Genomic DNA, 24,998 nt, shown 5'->3' with positions numbered 1-24,998 from the left:
TGGTACCATGAAACAGTAGTATTACGATCACCCCCAGTTTACAGATGAAGAAACTGAGTCTGCAAAGGCTGAGTTAATCACTTAAAGTTACACATCTGCAACCTGGCAGAACCAGCGATCACACTTATCTGCAGTGCTTCTGATCTCACACACTGTACATCTCACCCACACTAATCAAATGAGGACATTAGTGAGCCTACAGTTACATATATGCTATTAAAATACACGCAGTAAATTGTGAATTAGTTTGATAAATCACTGGTGCCCTCCTTAGTCTACAGATGTAAGAACTTCAAGGGGAATTCAACATACTGTATTCAGTACAGAAGAAACGATGAGGTAACGGTAAGGGTTGGAGTGAAAGTAGTAACTTAAGATTCTTTAATAAACCAGCCAAGTAGATGGTGACTTGACTAAGAAAAACAGCTGTAGGAATAGAGACTAAGGTGGTTTTGAAACACGTTAATAGAATGGAAAGTATGGGACTTGACCATGGGATGGGAATGGCAAAGGAACGAGAGGTGGATGTACGTGCGGGCATGCTAAATTGCTTCAGTAATGTCTGACTCTTTGTGGCTCCATGGACTGTAACCCACTAGGCTCCTCTGTTCTGGAGTTCTCCAGGCAAGAATACTGGTGTGGATTGCCAAGCCCTCTTCCAGGGGATCTTCCCCACCCAGGATGGAATCTTTATCTCTTATGTCTCCTGCATTGGCAGGTGGGTTATTTATCACTAGCACCACCTGGGAAGCCCAGGTGAATGTCCAGTGTATGTTAATTCCATTAACAGAGGCAAAAGGCCAGAGTGAGTAACCTTAATATGAAAAATTGGAAATCTGAGTGCCTGTTGCCTGTAGGACACTCAAGTCAAAAGCATTCACTAGAGAGGTCTGGAACTCAGAGTCCTTTGCACATAGATTTAGAGGTGGCAGATACCAGCATTCAGAAGATCACGGAAATCATGAGGATGGCCGTGACCTACACAACCTGTGGAGTGATAAGAAAAGGGGATGCTGAGGACCACCAACACGGTTCACTATTGGCAGAGGGGAGAAAGGGGCGGGACTAGGAAACCAGAAAGAAGACTGGAAGAAGGAAGTATCCCAGGCTCCAGGGTATGAGAAAGAGGGAATCTTCAATCCCGTCTGCTAAGTCACTTCAGTCGTGTCCGACTCTGTGTGACCCCATAGACGACAGCCCACCAGGCTCCCCCATCCCTGGGATTCTCCAGGCAAGAACACTGGAGTGGGTTGCCATTTCCTTCTCCAATGCATGAAAGTGAAAAGTGAAAGTGAAGTCGCTCAGTTGTATCCGACTCTTAGCGACCCCATGGACTGCAGCCCACCATGCTCCTCCATCCATGGGATTTTCCAGGCAAGAGTACTGGAGTGGGATTGCCTTCTCCATCAATCCTGTCTAGTGCTGCTGTTTCTGTAAGGTAAGGAAAAAAGAGTACTGTTTGATTTAATAATAAGGAGGTGGTTGGTCAGTAACCAAGGTGAGAGCATCATGGTGCAGTGGTAAAGCCAAGTGGATGTGGACCAAGGAATTGGAAGGCAATGAAGAGGCCGTTCCCTGGTGGCCTAGTGGTTATGATTCCGGGCTTTCACTGCTGTGGTCGGGGAACATGACCCCACAGGTCATGTGCAGCGTGGCCAGAAAAAGAGAAAAAGGTGGGGGGAATGAGAAAATGGAGACTGAATCCAGGCATCGCCTTTCAAGGGGCATGGCCACGTGAGGAAGAAGATGCACAAGACCAGAGCAGACAGAAATTTAAAGGACTGATTTTTCAAGAGGAGAGATATTTGAGGTAATTAAAAAAAAGAATGAGAATTAGCTAGTACACACAAGAGAAAGTGGTAGGGATCCATGCACATCTGTATCACCTTTAATTTATCCACTCTACTGTTGATGGACACTTCAGTTGTTTCCAATTTTTGACGATTGGAAATGTTGCTGATACAAACATCCTAGCACATTCATTTTGGTACACACATTACCAAATTTTTTTTTTAATTTATTTTTTGGCTGAGTTTTGCATCATGTGGAATCTTAATTCCCCAACCAGGGATTGAACCCATGCTCCTTGCAGTAGAAGCACAGAGTCTTAAACACTGAACCACCAGGGAAGTCTCCTTACATTTTTGTTGAACATGTGAAATTGTTGAGTCATGGTGTTTGCCTGCCGTTAAGTTGTAGCCAATGATGTAAAAACAGCTTTCTGAGGGGCTTGTCCTCATCCCCCTCCCATCAAAATAGATGAGCTTTGGCTGAGCTACGTCCCCACCAACACTTTGTTTTGCCCGTCTTTTTCAGTTTTAGCCATGCTGTGGATGTGTTTTGGTATTCCCTGTAAAATTGCCTGGCACAGATTGGATAACTAATAGGTTCAGCAACTTTTCATATTTCCTTGGCCATTTGGATTCCTATCTGTGGTAAGGTGACTGTTCAGGTCCCCTGCCCATTTTTCCTTTAAGTTTCTTGCCTTTTTCCTCTTGTATTGAAGAACTCTTTACATAATCTGGAGTTGAGTCTTTGACTATTATGTGGTTTTTGCAAGTAACTTCTCCCACTCTAAGGATTGTTTTTTTATTCTCTTAATGATATTATCTCATAAACCAAAGTCTTTTATTGTTAAGTAATATGATTTATAATGATTTCCTTTAAGGTGAGAATTTTTGGTATCATGTTTAAAGAATCCTTCCCTACCCCAAGATCCTATAGAAAAGCTTCTCTCTTGTTCTTTATTTTGATTATTATTTCTCTTGGGAAAAATAATTTTTTTAGAGAATGGGTGGCTGATAAACCTTTTCAGTTCATTGCATGTTTAAAAATGCCTTATTTTTCACCCTTGTTTGTGAATGTTAGACCAGATGTAGTTTTTGAGTCCCACTTGAGTTACAATCTGTTTCCATTGAGCTCTGTAAATATTGCTCGAAATTTTATTACACTGTTGCAAAAAGGAAGCTTGAGGGAATCAGCTTTTCTTCAGAGAGAAACTTCTTTTCTCTCAACAGTACTTATATACATTTATATCTATCTTTGTATTTGTATTGTTGTGGTTTTATTTTAATTTGCTTATTGATGTACACTGGGTTTACAGTGTGTAAGTTCCTGCTGTGTACAGCAAAGTGATTCACTTATACATATACTATATACACATTCTTTTTTACATTATTTTCCATTATGGTTTATCATAGGATACTGACTATAGTTCCTTGTGAAATACAGTAGGACTTTGTTGTTTATCCATTCCATATATAAAATCTTATATCTGCTAACCCCAGACTCCCACTCCACCACTCACCCAATCCCCCCCGCCACCCCTTGGCCTTGGTGGTTGTTTCCATTGAAGTGTAATTAACATATAATATTATATTAGTTTCAGGAGTACAATGTAATGATGTGATGTTTGTACATACAGCAAAATGATCACCACAGTGATCATTAGTTAATATGATCTAGTTAACATCCATGCCACACAAATTACATTTATTTCCTATGATTGGAACTTTTAAGATCTACTCTCTTGCTGCCGCTGCTGCTGCTGCTAAGTTGCTTCAGTCGTGTCCGACTCTGTGCGACCCCAGAGACGGCAGCCCACCAGGCTCCCCCGTCCCTGGCATTCTCCAGGCAAGAATACTCGAGTGGGTTGCCATTTCCTTCTCCAATGCATGAAAGTGAAAAGTCAAAGTGAAGTTGCTCAGTCGTGTCCAACCCCAGGGACTGCAGCCTTCCAGGCTCCTCCGTCCATGGGATTTAAGAGTACTGGAGTGGGGTGCCATTGTCTTCTCTGATCTACTCTCTTAGCAACTTTCAGATATACCATACAGCAGGTATCTAGCTTTGAAATTTAGAAATTTTACCCAGTTACTTCTGGGGTCCCCACCTCTATCTGCCGCAGTAGTGGTTTCTGGCACTTGATGAATGATTTCAAGTTTGATTTGGGCCTTTCTGCAGCTGTGCAAAATATCTTTTCAAGAATTTCCATGCTATTTTCTTCTTCATCATCTGCTCTGGAAATGCTATCACATATATATTTTTCAATGTTCTGAGGAAGATTCAGCATCTCTGCCTTTTCCCTTCTTTTCATGGAATTACCTCCTTCTTTCCTCTGAATTTTGGGAGATTTTTTCCAGCCCATCCTGGAATGGACTCTGAAGTCTGGCTTCGGGCAGTGGCAAATCTGTTATGACCTGCCTCTATTGAGTTTCATTAGTTTAGAAGTCATGTGTTTCTTATCCGAGAACTCTTCCTTCCTTGTTTAAAATGGCTCTTTTTCATGGCAGCCTGCTCCTGTCATATTAAAGCAGTGTTCTCTCTGTTCTCACCAGGAATACAAATTAGACTTTAAAAATATATTTCCCTTACTTCCTGATTAACTTTTTCACTGGAGGACAGTTCTCTGAATTCTCAGATTAGCCTCCCTGTTTTATGGAGGTAATAACCTGTAATAACAGCACAAGCATTTGAACTAGAAAAACCTGGCATCTCAGTGGTGATGCATGAGTGACTCTTCACAGAAACCCTCTGAGCTTTGATTTATTCGATGGGTGTAATAAAACCCTGATCCTAAAGTTCTTTTAAGGATTAAGTAAGATGATGTATGTTGAAAGAATCTGCCTGCAATGCAGGCGATCCTGGTTCTATTCCTGGGTTGGGAAGATCCCCTGCAGAAGGGATAGGCTACCCACTCCAGTATTCTTGGGCTTCCCTGGTAACTCAGCTGGTAAGGAATCTACCTGCAATGCAGGACACCTGGGTTTGATCCCTGGGTCAGGAAGATCCCCTGGGTAGGGAATGGCTACCCACTCCGGTATGCCTGGAGAATTCCATGGGGTCACAACGAGTTGGACATGACTAAACAACTAAGACTATATGATTTATTATTTTCATTGTATCTTGCCATCATCATTGTGGTCATCATCTTTATCATCATCTTTACTATTATATTTAATTACTGATTTTTTTCTGTTTGTTCAATTCTCAGGTAGAGAGGTCTGATTAGTCAGGATTTGGTGGCTGAGATGGTGGGGGAGGTGATCTATCAGAGATTATATTAGTCTCCATTTAATTTCCCTCAAGAGGTTACCACACATAGTAACTTTTTCCTGGCCAGTTCTTCCCTGATTCAGAATTCACTGGAATCATTTTTTTTTCCTGTAAGAACAAAATTTATTAGCATTAATATATGTAGTAATAATGACCACTTCCTTAGTTTCAATGTAGCAAACATTTCACATGTGTGCATTAATGTGTTTGATCTTCATAACAATCTTGAAAAGTAGGAACTGCAGGAATAATGGTGACCAGCAGAGACAAGGTTCTTGCCTTCATTTTCCAGAGGAAGAAACTGAGTTACTAGAGAAGTTGAGTAACTTGTCTTGGATCACTCAGTAAGTGACCAAGCCAAGACTGATCCTGGGCTTGTTTATCATGTCGTGTTGCTTCATTAAAATTTGACGTGGTTGCCATCGGAACTTACTGCATAAGACTCCCAGTTCTTTCCATCTCAGTTTTCCATTTCCATTGTATATATTCCTTATCATAATCAACACTTGTTGAACGTCTTCTATATACCCAGGTCTTATTTTGGGCAAAAAGAGGTCCAAGATGAAGTCTCTACTCTTAAGGTTGAGGTTTCCTATCTAGTGACTGCTTCCATTTTCTGCCATATGATAGCAAGTGGGATCTTTCCCTAATTTCCATGAGTGACATAGAATTTCTCTGGTGTGTGTGTGTGTGTAGATATATTTGAGTTATTTCAAAATGATATTGGAGGAAGAAATGAGTCAAAGCTACTGGCTCTAGTTAACTTTTTGGTCCCCAAAACAGAATTTAAAATTTACTCTAAATAAAGAGAATTAACAAATGAAGGATCTTAGATGAAAATACAGTTGAATATTTCTACCCTTTGGGGATAGGGAAGGCTTTCTAAGCATTAAACTAGAGGCATAAAACATAAAGGAAAAGATGGATGGCTTTGACCATATTAAAAATGTAAAATTCCTGGAAGACAAAAATCAACATTAGAGATATTAAAGGGGGAAGGTCAAATGTAAGGAAATATCTGACATAAGATAATAATAGCATTAGCGTAGTTAAGATAACTAAAGAGTTTTTTAAAATCAATAAGATAATATGGAGACCCATAAGAGAAAACCAGGCTGAGGACATGAAGAAGTGAGCAGTTAACTGAAGAAGGAATGCTCATAGCCTTGAAACGTGAGATGCATGTTTACTGTGATAAAGAAGAAAAACGCTGCAAATTAAAAGAGCACTATAATGCTGCTGCTGCTGCTAAGTCGCTTCAGTCGTGTCCGACTCTGTGCAACCACATAGACAGCAGCCCACCAGGCTCCCCTGTCCCTGGGATTCTCTAGGCAAGAACACTGGAGTGGGTTGCCATTTCCTTCTCCAATGCATGAGAGTGAAAAGTGAAAGTGAAGTCGCTCAGTCGTGTCCGACTAATGTTATTTCTCAGCTATTCATCAGGCAGGATTATTAACAGTGGTAATATCCCATGTAGGTCAGGGTGTGGGCAGAATAGGACATTTATGCATGGTAGGTGGGCCTGCAAAATGTTTCCATTTCTTAATCTAGAGGATAATTTGGCAACACAAGAATAATTTGAAAACATGACCGACACACTGTGATGCAGAAATTCTTTTTCTCACTGAACCATAATTGATCGACATAAATGACACGACAATCGTGTCAGCTTCAGGTGCACAGCGCGGTGGGTCAGGTATACACATATATGTATGTGTGTATGTGCGTGTGTGTGTGCTCAGCCGTGTCTGACTCTTTGCGACCCCATGGACTGTAGCCTGCCAGGCTCCTCTGTTCATGGAATCTTCCAGGCGAGATTATTGGAGAGGGTTGCCTCCAGGGGATCTTCCCGACCCAGGGATTGAACCTATGTCTCTTGAATCTCCTGAATTGGCAGGCGGATTATTAACCACTGTGCCACCTGGGAAGCCCATCCATCCACACACACACACACACACACACACACACACACACACATATTTTTTCAGTTTCTTTTCCATTATAGGTTATTACAGAATATTGAATACAGTTCCCTGTGCTATATAGGAGTTGATTTTCTATTTTATAGATAGTTGTGTGTATCCACGAATCCCAAACTCCTAGTTTATCCCTCCCCCGCCCCCCTTCCTCTTTGGTAGCCACTAGTTTGTTCTCCGTGTCTGTGAGTCTGTTTCTATTTTGTAGATAAGTTCATTTGTCTCCTACTTTAGATCCCACATATAAGTGATATCATATGGTATTTTTGCCCTGTGTTTTGAATTCTGTTCTCCAGACCAGTACTGTCCAGTGGAACTGTCAGCGATGATGTAGATGTTCTGTTTTACACTATCTAATGTGGCAGGCACTAGCTACGTGTGGTTTGGGGGTATTTGAAATGTGGCTAGTGTCACTGAGGAACTAAGTTTCTAATTTTATTGAATTCAACTGAAATTTAAATAAGCACATGTCTTTTGTGACTTCTGAGTTGCACAGGGCAGCTCCAGCCAATGCTGGGGTGCAGAATGAAGATGCTGAAACTAATTCAGGGGCCTGCAAGTGGAATATCAGATTTCAGAGGAAAAGGATCTCAGATAAATAGTACTACAACATTATTGAAGCAAGTAAGAAGCCCCTATTTTTGTTGGTCAAAGCAAGTCATGTGGTCACATTTAAGGTCCACAGAGCAGGAAGTGTAACCCTTCCATAGATCAAAGTCAGGGATATGAGAAGTAGAATGTTCTTTCTTTCTCTTCCCCTTCCTTCTTCTTGTCCATGTCTCTTCCTTTCTTCCCTCCTCCCTCACCTTCCTCCCCCTTCCCCTCCCCTCCTCCCCCTTTTCACTTTCTTCTTCAAATGCACTTAATCGAAACGTTCAGTCCATTCTTCTGGAGGTAGAAATCAAATTTCAGGTAATCTGGGGCTTCTTCATTCCACACCTCAGCCATTGCTGCCTTCTGCTTATCTATGTTGCCAACAGCATCATGCCCAGCTCTTTTGGTGCCTTTGTAGGCCCTCCTAGCACACACGTTCACTGCACATGGCACTGTGTGTTGGGCACTCCAGGTCCTCCATGTGGAGGGTCTCTGTGACCTTTGCTATATGACCCATAGCTATATAATCTACCTGTCTCCAACCTGCCGGGACTCTACTTAAATTGTGACCTTGGGAAGGGCAAAATGGGGCAAGTCACTTCCTTAGAGATTCTTTCTGTAGTAAGCTTAGACTCAGTGATGCTGCAGTAATGAACAGCCCACTAACCTCTGACTGACAGCAACAAAGGCATTGTGTTTTCACTCCAAGTGGACAATCGTGACTCTGATCCACAGCAGCCCCCCAACTGCTCATTGCTGGTCTCATGGGAGTGTAAAGAAAGAAGGGGGTGGATCACAAAATGACTCTTAAAGCTTCTACTTTGAAGTGGCATAAATCACCTCTGTGCAGTCTATGTCCAAGGAAAAAAATCACGTGACTGATCTTGACCTCAAAGAGAAGAGGAAGTATAATCCCTTCTTATGGAGATAGGCAGTGAAATTTTTGAACAATAATAAAATCAGCACATTCATCATCAACTTTTCCTCTTCCTGTCTCCTTTCCCACTCCCCTATCATCATCTTCAGTATTCCACAGCTTGGGGGTTCTTTATCTAGAATATACGGGGTAGGATACTCTTCAAACGGTGCTATTTATAGCATAGACATAAACATTCCAAAGCCCATAATCTTCAAGCTCAAAACCCCCCTTTTAAAAAAAAAACAAAAAACCTCTATTCTCTCACATGTGTTTCTGAAGTCTGCTTTGAGAGATGAAAAGATTTGACACTCCTTTCTCTTTTTTTCTGCACTGTCATCCCCTCCCTGGGGTAGGAAGCAGAAAAAACCCTGGCTGCTTCTTGAATGGAGGAAAAACTCATAGGAGAATAGAAACTTGTGAAGAAACCATCAGTTAATAACATATTATTAGACCACAGTCTAGCAGGGTAGACTGTCTTTTGAGGAGAAGCAGAACAGAACTGAAATATCTCAGCATTGAAGGCAGAGGCTGACATGATATTGGAGTTGTCTGCCAGAGTTCTGGAGGACAAGTGCTGTCCACTAGAACTTTCTGAGATGATAGGAATCTCCTAATTCTGTGCTGTTCAATACAGCCACTCCCTAGTCGCATGGGGCTATGAAGCCCTTAACATGCGGCTAGGGTGATGGAGAAACTAAATTTTATTGCTTTTAACTTTTAAAAGTTTTAATTGGAGGATAGTATTTTTGTTTTTAAGATTTTTTTATTTTTGGCTGTTTGGGGTCATTGCTGCCTCACCATCTCTTCTCTATTGCTGGGAAGCGGGCGCTACCCTTTGTCACTTTGTGTGCTGTGCGGACTTCTCTTTGCAGTGGCAGAGCTCGGACGCTACGGGCCTCAGGATTCAGTAGTTGTGACACATGGGCTCCGTAGTTGCAGCTCCCGGGCTCTAGAGCACAGGCTCAATAATTGTGGGCTTAGTTGCTCTGCAGTATGAGGGATCTTCCAGATCAGGGATCGAACCTGTGATTCCTGCATTGGCAGGCAGATTCTTTACCACTGACCCACCAGGGAAGCCCCAGTGTTTTAAAATTATTTTTAATTTTTAGGCTGCACCAGGTGGCTTCCAGGGATCTTAGTTCCTTGACCAGGTATCGAACTCGTGCCCCCTGCAGTGGAAGTACAGAATCTTAACCACTGGACCACCAGGGAAGTCCTGAGGAATTACATTTAAAATTTTAATTTCAGTAGCCATGTGCCGCTGGTGACTACTATACTGGGCACTCTAGACATTACCCGAGACAGTGCTACTATCAATAAAAATCACCCAGTGTCCTTACTGCTTCACTAGTATTTATACATATAAAAACATGCTGTGACTTGGCTTTTAAAAAAATTCTCAAAATGGAAATAACTTTAGTTTGTAGAAAAATTATATTGACATTATAGGCATAACTCAGTTAAAAGCAAATAATGCCTTAACGTATTAATTGGCTAGAGCTGCTGACCTAATAAGCTGAGGCTAAATCCACAACTTAATTAAAGATTTCATGTTCATTCAGCCAAGACATGCCTCAAACCATCTTTTGTTCAGCCGGTCAGCAAGATACTTAGAACCATATGTAGGACATCTTGAGACTATAATCAACCTATGCAAAATAGCCCATTGCAAAAAAAAAACTTCTTTCATTTGTCAGATTAGTAATTCTGCTGTAGGAATAGCATTTCTCTCTACTGCAATCATGCTAATCTTATTTGTAGTAAATGAAGGGGACATAATGTACTAAATAGAAATTTAGATGTTACTTGATTGTTGATAGTTTAGCAAACAGATCTCTAACTTTGCTATCTCTCAAGCAGTATTATTTCTCTATTAGAGATGAAAAAACTGACTTAGGGTATGTACTTTCTCCCTAAGGTTATATAATTGGTATTTGGAGTTTTAATACTCATATCTTTTTGATCCAAAGACCCTCCCACCCAACACACTGCTCTTACTTGGTAGATGATGATAAAACCTAACTGAAGTCACCATTGTTTTCCAAAGGATAAAGGCTGCAGAAGGTCATGACCCCTTTTCAAAAGCCAACTGATGCTAATGCGCCACCACCATGTAGGATGCTGCTGGCCAGCCACAGCTGATGGCACTTGTTCTTCAGCGGTAGAAGGGACATGAGGCTGGAGTCTAAGCCACACGAGAAAGTGATCCCGGTCAAACTGGAACCCGTGATCATGATGCCACTATCATTTTATTGGCTTCTGGGTACCTACTGCTAAGTCACTTCAGTTGAGTCCGACTCTGTGCCACCCCACAGATGGCAGCCAACTAGGCTCCTCTGTCCCTGGGATTCTCCAGGCAAGAATACTGGAATGGGTTGCCATTTCCTTCTCCAATGCATGAAAGTGAAAAGTGAAAGTAAAGTCGCTCAGTCGTTCCCAACTTTTAGCGACCCCATGGACTGCAGCCCACCAGGCATCCTCCGTGCATGGGATTTTCCAGGCAAGAGTACTGGAGTGGGTTGCCATTGCCTTCTCCTCTGGGTACCTACTAGGTTTGTTGAAAAGCAAGCATCACATTTCTGGGATGTATGCTACACCTGGTGCAAAATCTGCCCAACACTCTTGCCCCAGGCTTAACCCTGGCCCTCAGTGTTAATCATCTGCAGGTTTATGAGCCATGTTCTTGCAAGCATGTCTTCCTTCTGGGAATTCAATACCTCACATTCTCTTAAAATACAAACAGGTGGTTGCCAGGAAGGAGGAGGGTGGGAGGCAATGGGGGAAAGAGTTGAAGGGGATTAAGAGGCACAAATCTCCAGTTATATGTCAGTTGTTCAGTTGCTGTGTTCTGTTGGACTCTTTGCAACATAAGGGATATGGTCAGTAACATTGTAATAGCTTTGTGTGGGGACAGTTCGTTACTAGATTTATGGTGGTGATCGTTTGCAAATGTCAAATCATCATATAAAACACCTGAAGTATTAGTCCCTCAGTCCTGTCCGACTACTTGCGACCCCGTGGACTGCAGCCTGAGAGGCACCTCTGTCCATGTTCTCCAGGCAAGAATACTGGAGTGGGTAGCCATTCCCTTCTCCAGGGAATCTTCCCAACCCAGGGACTGAACCCAGGTCTCCTGCATTGCAGGCAGATTCTTTACCCTCTGAGCCTCCAGGGAAACCCAGTACACCTGAAACTGACATGATATTGTACATGCCCTGTATTTCATTAAAAAGAAAAAAAAAGGCAATGGATGCTCCTTATTTGCTGTTGTATCCTCGGTTCCACTTTGCTATTTCTAAAGCAGGAAAACCTTGCCCTTCCTAGAACGCTGAAGTGCAGAGCCGCTGGTCCCACGTGGACACCCGGGACCGTGGCGAGGTGGGCGCCGGGCGCGGAACTACAAGCCCCAGAATGCACGGCGCCCTCCGCACAGGCGCAGCGGGGACCCCCCTCCACCCCGCCAGCTCCGGGCCAGCCGGTCAGCGGCCAGCCTGCGGAGACCCGGGTCCCGCGCCGTAGCGGGGCTGGGGGCAGCGGCCGGGGCGGACCCGGCGGCGGCGCCCAGGGCGGCCCGGGCGTGGCCATGAGGGCTCCACGGCTGCACGAGGAGTAGGCGGTGGAGCCCCCGGGAGGGAGCCGCGCGCGGGCCAGACGGCTCGAGAGGCTCCGCAGTGCCGCCGCCCGGGAGGCTCGGCGCGGGAGCCATGTAACCCGGCGGCGGGCTCCGGGCTGCTCCGTCCTCCCCAGCTCCGGGCTAGCGCGCCAGCGGGGCCACGATGAAGAAGCAGTTCAACCGCATGCGCCAGCTGGCCAACCAGACGGTGGGCAGGTAGGTCACCCGCGGGCCGGGCGCGCGGCTGAGCTGTATCCCCCCGCGCGCGCAGGTAGGTGATGGAGCGGGCGCGCCGGCCCCCGCCGGTCCTCTCCTCTAGCTCCGGGCGCCGCTCGCGGGCGCGACCCCTCCTCCCCGAACTTCTCTCGGACCCCCGAGCCATTCTGGACCTCTGCCCGCCGCTTCGGGGCTCCGGTTGCCAAGCGCGAAGAATGACGCATCCTTTACCTGCGTCCCCAGCTGCCCCTTCACCTCGTCCTCCCTGCACACCGCCCCCCCTCCCTGGGACGCCCTTCTCCCTCTGGCACCAGAGCGTCGTGGAAACAGGTGTTTGCTCCGATCGTGCTGGAGGCCGCCGACCCGTGGTCGCTCTTCGAAGATGCATGCCCCTCCTCCTCCGAGTTCGGGGCTTCTCGGGGGGTCCGGCGGCGTGGGGAGGTGGGGCAGTGTTGGGCCTGGTGGGTCGGCTTGACAGAACTGAGCCTGCCCCTTCCGGAGCTCTGGCTGTGCGAGATGCTGAATCTCTTTTCCTGGCCGGGTTTGTCGATGTGTTAGGTGGCGGGGAGAGATCGGTAGGGGTGGGGGCCGCGGCAAGGAAGGTGCTGGTGGAATGGCGCGGCAGTCGCTCGGTCCTGAAACTGATTTCAGTGGCGGGGGGTAGGGGGGGGCGTTGGCGGGGGGGGGGGGTTGGCGGGGGGGAAGTGGGGGTGGCGGTGAAGGCCGCAGAGGAGGAGGCCCAACTCCTCTGGAAGATGAGATAAGCAGAAAGAAGGTCACAGCCAGGTAGGGGAGGCCGGGGGGCGGCGGTGGGGAACCCCGGCCCCAGAGTTGGAAAGAACCGGATCCTAGCGCAAGACCCCGCCGCCGGCTGTCATCACCAAAATGGGCTACATCTGGGCTAGTGTCTCCTGGGGCCGCTGTGTGGGGTGCCGGTGTCTATTTTTGTTACATAAGGGTTTTGGTGGGTCTCTTCCCAAGCTCTGCACACAGACTGGTTAGGTAGAGAGGGTTTTTCGTGAAACTTCTGTCCCTGGAGAGAGATTTCCGTTGCTTCTGTGGCCAAGGAATTTGGGTGTGCTGTCTTAAGGCTGGCGAAAAGCAGAGAACCCAGTCTTGGGTGCAGTTCAAGTACGAGCTCAACACCTCGAGGGCCCTCCACTAGGTTTACCAAGAAACCGAATACCTTTATTGGGTGGGAAATGGAGCCCCAACTGGCATCTGGCCAGTCGGGAGTGGGGACCTCCCCGGGGGACACTGAACACCCTTGTAAGCACACTGCCCTAATTACGGTGGGCATTTGAGGGCAGGGGGGTGCAGGTGGCTTGTTAGGCTTCCAGATGGCTCCCAAGCAACCATGTCTAAAATGGACTTGGATACATTTTCCTTTTTCCCAAACACATGTGCTTTCACATTGGGGAGAATTTATGAATAGCAGAGTCAGATTAGCCCAGATTTCTGGCATGGTATTGCCACAGATAGAGCCTCATGTGGGCTGCCTTTTGGTATGTTGGATGTGGAAACCGTGTTTTCCTGTCTGGGTCATTTAGCAGATGATGGTCCAGTTGACCTGTCTTTAGTGAATGACTTCTGCATCACCCCAGGGGCTGGCATGGATCTTCAGGTCTTCACACCAGACCAACCACGTGACCAGGGACCCATAACCTTAGACCTGGATCTCCCTTCTCACTTGGTCTTGAGGTTCCACTTCGGTCATCGAAGCAAAATGTTAGCAAGGTGTCATGCTTTCTTCCCAGTACCCCTAAAACACGGCTGTCTCTTTTCAGGACTTGTTTCAAAGTAGGAAGATTTACTACAAAACTTGGGCATAAAACATGATTTCCAGCCTCATCCATGGTTGGAATGACCAAGGGAGAATGGAGGTTGGGTTTCAGAATAGGTACCAGGTGTTCTTACTGATTTGAAAGCATATTCTTGGAGCTCCAAGCAACTGGTCACTAAGGGGTACTTTCCACTTGTTTATGGAGACACTGGTGGTTGCTGGCGTGTGGGTGAATTTTGACTCTTTATCAGGTAGCATTGGGACCAGCCCACTGTTGTGTTAATCACTAGTCTCTATCCATTTTGATGATGTTCTGAGTTGAGTGAACCTTTTAGGGCAAAAACTAGGTTGTATTATTTTGCTGCTGAAAAGCCTCCAGTGACCTTTCATTGCACTGAGCGCCCCAAATCTTTCCAGGGGCCTACAAGACCTGGCCAGACTTGACTCCCTTCTGGTCTTTTCATTCTCATTCTGTTCCGCCGACCCCTCCTCTTCTGTGCTCCATCGACGGCGGCCTTCCTTGCCCCAAACGCACCAAGCTCATTTCTATCTGGGGATCCCACTTTTCCTGCTTGGCTAAGGGTCTGCTCTTCCTGCATGCCTCTTCCTCTTCATCCAGGTCTTTGCTCAAAGACCTCTGAGAGGTCCCCCTCGCCTCTTCCCACCCCCCATCATCTTGTTCATTTTTGTCACATCACTCATCACTCTTTGAAATGCTCTTCTTTTTCATTTTTTTTGATTTCTTACAAGCACAAAACTGTAGAATGTACTGACTGCCGTTGTATGCTCATTGTGTATCGTGCAATGCCTTCTAGACCATTGGTCCTCAGTTCATGGTTATTTAATCCAGTTGACCGGGGGGTCCATGCAGGTAAGTAAAAGGGGGCAACCTTCACTTTCTCTTACGGAGAATGTACCAAGGCATGATCCTAACGCTGCTTCTTAATTTCTTGACTCGGTAGAAGCAGTGGGATTGGATGTTTGGATTTAGGTGTGGGGTTGGTGGACCACCTATTGGTGATGCTTTAACAAGCCACTGGATGCTTGCCCTATGTGTGTCTTTGAAGGGATGACATTCTTGTCTTTGAGGGAGGGCTAAGAGATGGGCTGGAGGGTGGTCCTAACTCTTGGCATCTCATCCGGCTTGCCTTCTGTAAGTTGTAGGTTCTGGACGTCTTCTGAATATAAAACTGCCAGGGATCAGATCCAGTCTCTTTAACAACGAGGAGATGCTGTACTTACACATACCTTATGGAGTTAGCAGTATTTTCTCTTGAAGTGAGTACTTCTCTGTAGAGAGGGTGCCAGCAACTGGGAAAAGTTTCAAGCCCACTGCAGTTAACTAGGAAAAGTGTCATCTCCTCCTTGGTTAGCTTCTCCCATCTGTGCACACATTCCTTCTCCTCTCCGTTCACTTCAGCCCATCTCTTGGGAAGCATCTCTCGACTTTCCAGACTGTACCACCAAGTGCCTCGTGGTTCCGAGTAGCACTGGCTTTCGAGTGGGATGGATCTGGCTGGTTGGTTACTGACTACAGGATCTTGAGCTGGGCTCTGCTCCTTAGTTTCCTCATCTGCAAAATGGGCATAATAAGGGTTGTGCTGAGGTGATGTAATAGGGAGGGACCTTTTGTATTCTATGACAAGTTCATCACTAAAGGGATGTTGCCTGTAAGCTTAAATTACACATAATGGCCCATCTCTGGGAGTCCTGCCTCCCAGGTCATGAGCATTAAGCCAAAATACCTTTGTTTAGCTTCCAGGAAACTTCCTGATCAGGCCCACCTGTGAATGACTGCAGGGAGGAAGAAATTAACACATCCCTTCTGGAGGCTAACGCAAACCAAGAAATGTTTGACTTTACTGTCCTTTTTTTTTTTTTTTTTTAAAGTATTAATGTAAAAGAAGCCTGAATTCTAACTCAGGAGAGATGGTTCTTTGGGACATGAGTCCACCATCTTCTTGGTTGGCTGGCTTTCCAAATAAAGGCACTATTCCTTGCTCTAACAGCTCCTCTCTTGATTTATTGGCCTCTTGTGTGGCAAGCAGTACAAGCTTGGACTGAGTACCAGTGATGTGGTGATTGTGGCAATGAGGTCATGGGATTACCCCCAGAAAGTACCCAAAATCACGCTCAGCCAGGGCATGCTTCATAAACAGTAGCCACAAGTAGCTTTGGGCAGACGCTATTCCTGGCTTGTATGCTCATACTTTCATCCATCCAGTAAATGCTTATTGGATGCCTGCTGTTTGCTGGGCTCTGTGCTGGTTCACGAACTGTTGCCGTGCAGAGTAAACAAAACCCATTTCTCTTGTGTAGTGTAATTTTTATCTTGTCTCATTTACCTTTTCCAGTAGACTTTAAGCTCCTTGCAGGCAGGAACAGCTGTTCTCTAATGCCTGGCGTATAGTCGGTTCTCTGAAATTCTTTGGCAATTGAATATATAAGTGAACGAGAGGTCCCGGTGTCATAGACAAGGATGCGAGAGGCTCCAGACACGGCTCCTCTCTCCTTTTGGGATGGTGATGGGTGTACCGATGCATGACCACAGCTGTATTCCTGGGCTTTGGAAGGATAGAGCAGGAGTTAAGGGAGGAATCAGTTCATGCTGACTTAGGATACCGGGGTTTTTTTTACCTTCAGGAGAGTCTATCGGTTGCTGGGGTGAGAGGCACTCTGAAAGACATAGAGTATTTTTTCTGCAAATGGCATGTGGTTTGTGTTGGGTGGAAATAGAGCCTGAGCTGAGATTTAGAGACCTGCTAGGTGACCCAGAAAATAGAAGTAAAACTGGCCTTCCTGGTGGCTCAGACGGTAGAGAAGCTGCCTGCAGGAAACTTGGGTTTGATCCCTGGATCAAGAAGATCCCCATGGAGAAGAGAATGGCTACCCACTCCAGTACTCTTGCCTGGAGAATCCCATGGACAGAGGAGCCTGGCAGGCTACAGTCCATGGGGTCACAAAAGTGTCGGACACGAATGAGAGACTAACACACTAGGTGACTGAGAAATTGGAAGTAAACCTGGCCCTTTGACTTGGTGAGGAGGAGGTTCCTTCAGTCTCCAGTGAGGGGTGGTGGACGGCATAGCAGCCCCTGCCCTAGATGTCTGTTAAGAGTTAAAGGGAGCTTGGCTTACATCGAGTACCCAGGAAATGGTTGGTGAGGCTCCTTGTGTCCATTCAGTCCTCTGAAAACACTGGCTCCGGAGTGTAAAGGACTTCTCAGATGCCCACAGCCACTGACCAGTGATGGCTGTCAATGGGCTCTGTGCTAAGTTGCATCAGTCATGTCCAACTCTTTGTGACCCCATGAACCATAGCCCACCAGGCTCCTCTGTCCATGGGCTTCTCCAGGCAAGAATACTGGAGTGGGTTGCCATTTCTTTCTCCAGGGGATCTTCCTGATCCAGGAATCGAACCCCCGTCTCTTATGTCTCCTAAATTGGCAGGTGCCACCTGGGAAGCCCTCAGTGCTCGTGTGCAAAACAGGGTGATGTTCAAGGGACTCGAGAGTAGACAAGGAGCTCTGGAAGTGTGGGAGGGACCAAGTCTGGTTGGGTTGGATTTTTTGGTTCTTAAAGCTCTGAGTTGGGGGAGTGGAAGGTCAAGTTTGGTCTGGACAGCCCCATCTTCCACTCCTAGACTGCTCCTTGAGCAGGCTTGGTTTCTGGTGCAGAGCTGGGTGGGTTGAGCATCACTGCTGCTGTGCAGCTCTGAGGATGCCCCTGCTGCCACCAGGGGTACCCAGATAGATGCTGAGGATGCAGCCATCAGGAGCACTGGTGCTGCAGACATCTTGGCTTGAACCAAAGCAGCCAAGACCAGTGAGGATCTTTTCCTTGAAGGTGTCTCTGAGACACTACTTTGCCCATCAGCAGGCCTCCTAAGAGCTGTGGCCCAGTTGATAGGGCATCACTGCCCTATAGGGAAGTGAACGTCACTGTTCTGATAGGGAAAAGTTGGAACCAACTCCAGATTAGTCATCGGACTCTTTTGCTCCTGCCTATATTTCCCCGTGTCTTTCTGTTACACAACAGGGCTGGGCACACCCAAACCTGTCCCCCAGGGAGCACTGTGCATGTTTGTAAGGTCTCAGAGTGATGTTTTTCATTAGTTTTATGGAAGCCTGTGTCAGGCCACCTGCTGCGGTATGTGTGTGTGACAGAGAAACAGAATGTACTCACCGACGGATGAGCAGGCTAGCAAATCTGGAATGTATTCTCTGCTTGAGTCTTCCAGGCTCCTCACCATGCAGACCTGCCAGCTTGCAGCCTTGGGCTGGGCTGCTCCCGGTTGTCAGGACTTCCTGCAGGACTCTGTTCTCCCAGACCTGCAAGTCATTGCCAGGGAGCCATTCTTCTCAGCAGCAGATAATGACTCCCCCTCCCATTGTCCATCCAGGGAAGAAATGTATCACGATGGGTGATAAGGACTGTTTCCCCTCTAGACAAAGTGAATCAGTAGCTGAGCAAAACAGTCATTCGGTTGAAGGTTGTTTCTTTTAGAGGGGATTAGTAAGGATCTCTTGATCTCTTTTAATAATAATCAAGAGATTCAAATGCTATATTGATAATGACAGCATGTATTTCAAATGCTGTATTGATGACAATGGGAAATAATACAATTAAGCCTCAACTCTGCATGGAGTTAGTGGTAGTTTGGAGAGAGGTGTGGGGAGACCGGGAGTGGGGGAGAGTTAGGGCTCTCCCGTTGATGGCACACCTCTGCCTTTGGGAAGTGTGTGGCTGTCTAGCAATTTTAAACTCTCCTTTCTGTCCAGGAAGCAGATGTTTTTGCTTTCATTTTCCAACTTCAGAGTTTATTTTTAGGATAAATGTTTATTTTCCCACAGAATTCAATTTACTTTTTTTAAAACTTTCTTTTTGGTTGTGTAGATGATACTTGTTTATTGTAGAAAAGTTATAAACTTGTGGGTGGGCAAAAAGGCAAAAAAAAAAAATCATCAATCTTGCTACTTGGAGCGACTTCATGGGTGGTGCAGTGGTTAAGACTCCCTACTTCCATGGCAGGGGACTCAGGTTCAATCCCTAGTCAGGAGCTTAAATCCTGCCTGCCACAAGGTATGGCCAGAAAACATCCCATGTCAGTAGCTGTTTTTACAGCATGATTTTTCAAAGCTATGTAATATTGCATTAGAGTCCACTGAGTTCCTTTGGTAATCATGTAGCAAGTATTTCTTATGGGTTTACTTTCCTAGGATGAAGTCTTAGCAATGGAATTTCTGGGCCAAAGAATAAGTGAGTTTTTAAGACTGTGTGAGTATATATTTCATATATATGAATTGCACACACATTTTCTGTTTTTATCCTCAGAAGAATTGTTAATTTCTTCTCCCCAACTCCATCAGTAACTAATTTTATGACTTTGTTAATTACCTGAATAAAACCAAAACCTTTTTTCCTCTCAAATGTCTATAGTGAGGTTGAGCATTTTTTATGTCTGTTGGATGTTTGTGGCCTTTTCTGAGTTGCCTGCATAGGTCTTTGCCCCATTTCTTTGCAGTCATGTTCATGACCGTTTCTTATTGATTTTAAGGTCTTTGCTAATATATTAAGTATATACACTTTGTCTTATGCTATGCACTCTCCCTGTAGTTTTCTCTGCCTTTGATATTTTATGTCATTTTTAATATTTCATGACCTCAAGTCTATCAATTTATGGTTTGTGCTTTAAATGTTATGCTTTGGAACACTTTTCCCAGCCTGCCGCCGCCGCCGCCAAGTCGCTTCAGTCGTGTCTGACTCTGTGTGAGCCCACGGACTGCAGCCCACCAGGCTTCTCCGTCCATGGGATTCTCCAGGCAAGAACACTGGAGTGGGTTGCCATTTCCTTCTCCAATGCATGAAAGTGGAAAGTGAAAGTGAAGTCACTCAGTCGTACATTAATATTGATACATTTTCGTGACCATTTATATAATTTTACTTTGCCATCAGATCTTTTATTTGTCAAATTCTGTGATTTTGATGTGTGATATCACATAGGTGTCACCTTTAGTTTTTGTTTCTAAACAGTTGTTGTTGTTCAGTTGCTAAGCTGTTTCTGACTCTTGGCGATGCCATGGACTGCAGTATGCCAGGCTCCTCTGTCCTTCACTCTCTCCTAGAGTTCATGTCCATTGAATTGGTGGTGCTATCTAACCCTTCATCCTCTCTTGTCCTCTTTTCCTCCTGCCCTCAAGGTTTTCCAGCATCAGGGTCTTTTCCGGTGAGTCCGCTCTCACAGTACTAGAGCTTTAGCAGCAGTCCTTCAGTGAGTATTCAGGGTTTATTTCCTTTAGGATGGACTGGTTTGATCTCCTTGCAGTCCAAGGGACTCTCAAGAGTCTTCCACAGCACCGCAGTTCAAAAGCATCAATTCTTTGGCACTGAGCAGGGATTTGAGGTGGGCTTTGCTGCCCAGGCGAGCAGGGGTGGATCCCACCCTTTGGGCAGGAGTGCAGTGGAGTTGGTCTGGGCCCCTCATCCTAGCTTCATCTGGGGCAACTCCTTGACTGGCTTGACAATTAGGACTCAACAGCTTTGCCCAAAGATCGTGTGCCTTAGTCACAGCTAATTACAAATAGCTTCCTTATTTAAAAAAAAATGTTGATTATATTCTTTTGGCTTTGCTCACTGGTTTATTTTTAGTATGTTTTAAAATGTATGCATTAAGTTGGGGGGAAATTAACAGTTTTGCAGTATTTAGTATGATGAGAATTCTTTCTGTCTGGGAATGACATATTTATTCAAGTTTGTTTATGATCCTATAATCTAGTTTTGTCTACAAAGGTCCTGAATAATCTTGCTTTTATGTTTAGGTCATTTGTTATTGTCATTGCTGTCGCCTTAATGGTTGGAGTCTTTTGTTAAGTGATATTTTCTTACTCTTTATTGTTGGAATGTAGGAAAGTGGTTGATTCTTGTATAATTATCTTAATCACCTTCATCCAAACTTTCCCATCGCTTATAAGTACTTTAGCAGACATTGAGTGTATTGAGTTTTCCAAATAGTAATCATATTTTCTACAAATAGTAATTTTGTTTCTTCCTCTCCAGTATTATACATATCATATTTTCTTGTCTAATTGCATTGTCTAGGACTTATAGAACACTGTTAAACTACTGATGAATACATGGTGAAATGTGAACTTCCCCGTCTTATTATCTCTGGAAATGCGTGATTGGTTTGAGAGACTTTGTTTTTTAATCATGTTACATAAATGTATTATTTTATTTTGAATTTTTCTTTGGCCCCGAAGTTAAATTTGACTATATTGTCGTGGTCTTTAGAGGTAATCATGTATTTTTATCCTTTAATTTGTTACTGTATTCACGCAGTAATTTATACCGTAGATATTTATGGAGCACTTACTATGTTCCAGGCATTGTTTTCTGCGCTGGTGATACACCAGTGGTCGTTCCTCCTGCACATGAAGGCCTTGTGTTCTACATTCTTGAGCCTCAGCAGATTTTCTAGTATTGAGCTCTCCCTGCCTTCCTGCAGTTGATCTTATTTGACTATGTTTGCCAGTTATTTTTATACAATGCTAGATTTAGTTGTTTAGGATTTGGGCATTCAGTATTCCTATGTGTTCTTTTGTTGCTAAGTCTTATCCGACTCTGTGACCCCAGGTACTGCAGGACTCCAGGCTCCTCTGTCTGTGGGATTTCCCAGGCAAGAATACTGGAGTGGGCTGCTGTTTCCTTCTCTAGGACATCTTCCCAACCTAGGAATCAAACCCATGTTGCCCGCATTGGCCGGTGGATTCTTTACCACTGAGCCATAACATTGTTAAATAGACTGTTCACTTCTTTTCCTGTGCAATGGTGAAGTAAGGAATTACTTGTTCTTTGAAGGTTCAAAACAACCTTTCCAGGACAGTTTTTGGAGGTGGTTCTTTGGCAGCTTTCCCAGTTTCTTCAGTGATCACTGGGCTATTTATGTTTTCTATCTTTTCCTGGGTCATTTTGGTAACCTGTGTTATAGAAAAGCATTAATTTTTTTAATGATTTTAAAACTCAATATAATCTATGAGTATATAGTCGTACCTCCTTTGTCAGCCAAATCTGCATTTCCCTCTTTTCATCTGGACTAACTTTGCCAGGGGTTTTCCTTCTTCCCATACCCCACATGCACCTCTGTGATGGTGGCGGATGTGACGAATCATGTTGGTTCTTTATGGAAGTCACACATGTCACTTCTGCTCATATCCAGTGGCTAGAGCAAGTCACCTGCCCCACCCCAGCTGGAGCTGGGGCAGGGACGGGCAGTCCCTCATGGACCCAGAAAAGGAGAGCCACAAAAGCCACAGCTCTGTCTCTCGTCACTCAGGACTGGGCAGTGTCTTTTATAGGCTTTATTTTTTTTTGACTCATGGTAGCAATACTTGGGCCATCTGATGTGAAGAGCTAACTCATTGGAAAAGACCCTGATGCTGGGAAAGATTGAGGGCAGGAGGAGAAGGGGGCAACAGAGGATGAGATGGTTGGATGGCATCACTGACTCAATGGACATGAGTTTGAGCAAACCCCAAGAGATGGTGAAGGACAGGGAAGCCTGGCCTGCTGCAGTCCATGGGGTCGCAAAGACTGGGACTTGACTTAGTGGTTGAACAACAACAGCGTGGAAGCGTGGCTAGGAGTTGGGTGCTCTGCATAGCTCCGTTTTGTGGAAGTGGCAGACTGAGACAGGAGCAGACCATCAGAGCTGTGGCCTAAGCAGGCCACGTGCGGGCAAATGCTCCCCGCTCAGCTGCTCTCTCCTGAAGGTGGATCTCTGTAGCCTCTGGGTCCCTCCTGTTACTTCAGTTTAGGTGGTTCTGGAAATGCTAATGAACTGCTCTTGACATGAATAAAAATAACACTGTCACATTCACTCAAGGTAATCGAGTGTCTTGTTGGTAGCCATCCACAAAGAGCATACGATGAACATCTGCCAATAGAAAATTCTTCATTTTGTTTCCTGACTGCGGTTTCACTAGAAAGGATAAGGAGAGTGAGTGCCCTTTGAAAGTACTTTTGTTTTTTTAAAAGCTCTGTATTGGAAGAAAAGCAGTTTCTGTATCTGCAAAAGCCTCTACCAACTTCTACATGACAAACTGAGCAGGGACCTTTACAAAACGAATGCTATAGAAAAGCATTCTTTTTTTATGATTTTAAAACTTAGTAGAATCTATGAGTATATACTCATATCTCGTTTGTCATATCAGGAAAATGAAAAGCGGACCGAACTTTTATTATTTTGTCATTTGCTTATGGATACTGTTATGGAGCTTCCCTGGTGGCTCAAATGGTGAAGAATCTGCCTGCAATGCAGGAGACACGGGTTCGATCCCTGGGATGGGAAGAACCCCTGCAGGAGGAAATGGCAACCCACCCCAGTATTCTTGCCTGGAGAATCCTACGGACAGAGGAGGCTGGTGGGCTGCAAAGAGTTGGACACGACTGAAGCGACTTGGCGCGGCATAGATACTGCTGGGATTGCAGACACAAGCTTCGTGTGCATAGCTGCTCTTGGTCGTGTGTGTCCTGTGTCTTGCGGCAAACACTTGAATGCACTTCACAGACGTTCCTGTTTCATCTTCATGACTCTTCAGAATAGTTACTGAAGTAGCAGGAGGGGCCCTGAGGCTGCAGAGGTCCACCCTCAGGAGACACCTCCGGTGTTTGCACAAGTATCCAAGCAGGTGAGCGTGTGATGCATCTGGGTGCAGAGATGGTAAGGAAAGGACAGCAGTTGAGATTTGCTCCTGGATTTGCTGGTTCTGACACTGATGTTCTTTATTGCTGTACTTTGAGTCTGGGCTTCCCTGGTGGCTCAGATGATAAAGAATCTGCCTGCAACGCAGGAGACCCGGGTTCAATCCCTGCATCAGGAAGATCCCCTGGAGAAGAAGTGGCTACCCACTCCAGTATTCTTGCTTGGAGAATTCCATGAACAGAGGAGCCTGGTTGGCTACAGTCCATGGGGTCACAAAGATTTGGACACAACTGAGAGACTAACACTTTAACTTTTCACTTTGAGTCTGCAGGAGGGAAAAATTTGGAAAATGTTGAAATGTCTGACGTTAGTGGGATGACTAAATTCTGGCCCATCTATGCAGTTGTAACAATCTTAGCATTTCCCTAACGTTGAAAAAAATGTAATGACTTGGGAGAAATGTTTAAGATAAGGAAACAGGATACAGAAGGCATACAGAGTTGAGACTGTACAGTTTTTTTTTTTTTTTGTAAAGAGTACATAGAACAGACTGGAAGGAAATCAGGAAAGCCTGGACAGTTCAGCATGCAGTGTTTATCTCTGGGTAGGATTAGGAGTGGTTTGGTTTCTTGCTGCTTGCACTTTCTAAAAATTTCCAAATTCTTTAAAAATAAACACTAAAAAAAAAATCAAACCCTTTCAAAGTGGGCAAATGTAAAATGTAGCTGGAAGTTCTCATGTGATACTGTTAAGTTTGGGGCCCTGGAAGATCTGAACAGAAATGTTTGAAGTCCTTCTCAGCCTTGATTTTCAAACATGGGAAACATCTTATCTTCATGCTCTGGAAGGGACCTGATGTCAGATCTCATTTTACAGAACAGAATAGTCATCTCTTAGGATGTGATCGGCTAATAGCCTTTGCGCATGGCTTCTTTTGAAAGACACATCACATTTTGAAACTTGGTCTGCATGACTATGAGCTGAGGTCTAGTGGATCCTTGTGACCAGTTGGGGTTCTCTGGTTGCGGCAGTAGGAAGAGCTAATTTAAGCCAAAATGAAGCTTTGGAAAGGAGAAGGGCAGCTCAGAAAATCAACGGAGTGACCAGGTGCAAGGGGGCCACAGGACAGCCCTGCAGAGGCCACCT

General features: G+C 45.1%; 1 protein-coding gene across 1 annotated transcript in view; it reads left to right on the top strand.

The window, feature by feature from the left end:
- Positions 1-12,024: 12,024 nt before the first annotated feature.
- ARHGAP44 (Rho GTPase activating protein 44) overlaps positions 12,025-24,998 on the top strand; it is a 120,717-nt gene continuing 107,743 nt past the window's right edge. Inside the window, exon 1 of the mRNA XM_055576475.1 lies at positions 12,025-12,370. Coding sequence (XP_055432450.1) covers positions 12,318-12,370 — 53 coding nt within the window. The 5' untranslated portion in view covers positions 12,025-12,317. The remainder of the gene's footprint in view (positions 12,371-24,998) is intronic.

Source organism: Bubalus kerabau, chromosome 4, assembly GCF_029407905.1.
Source record: "Bubalus kerabau isolate K-KA32 ecotype Philippines breed swamp buffalo chromosome 4, PCC_UOA_SB_1v2, whole genome shotgun sequence".
In the NCBI taxonomy this organism is placed as follows: Eukaryota; Metazoa; Chordata; class Mammalia; order Artiodactyla; family Bovidae; genus Bubalus; species Bubalus kerabau.
This window is presented reverse-complemented; position numbering and strand designations above follow the sequence as displayed.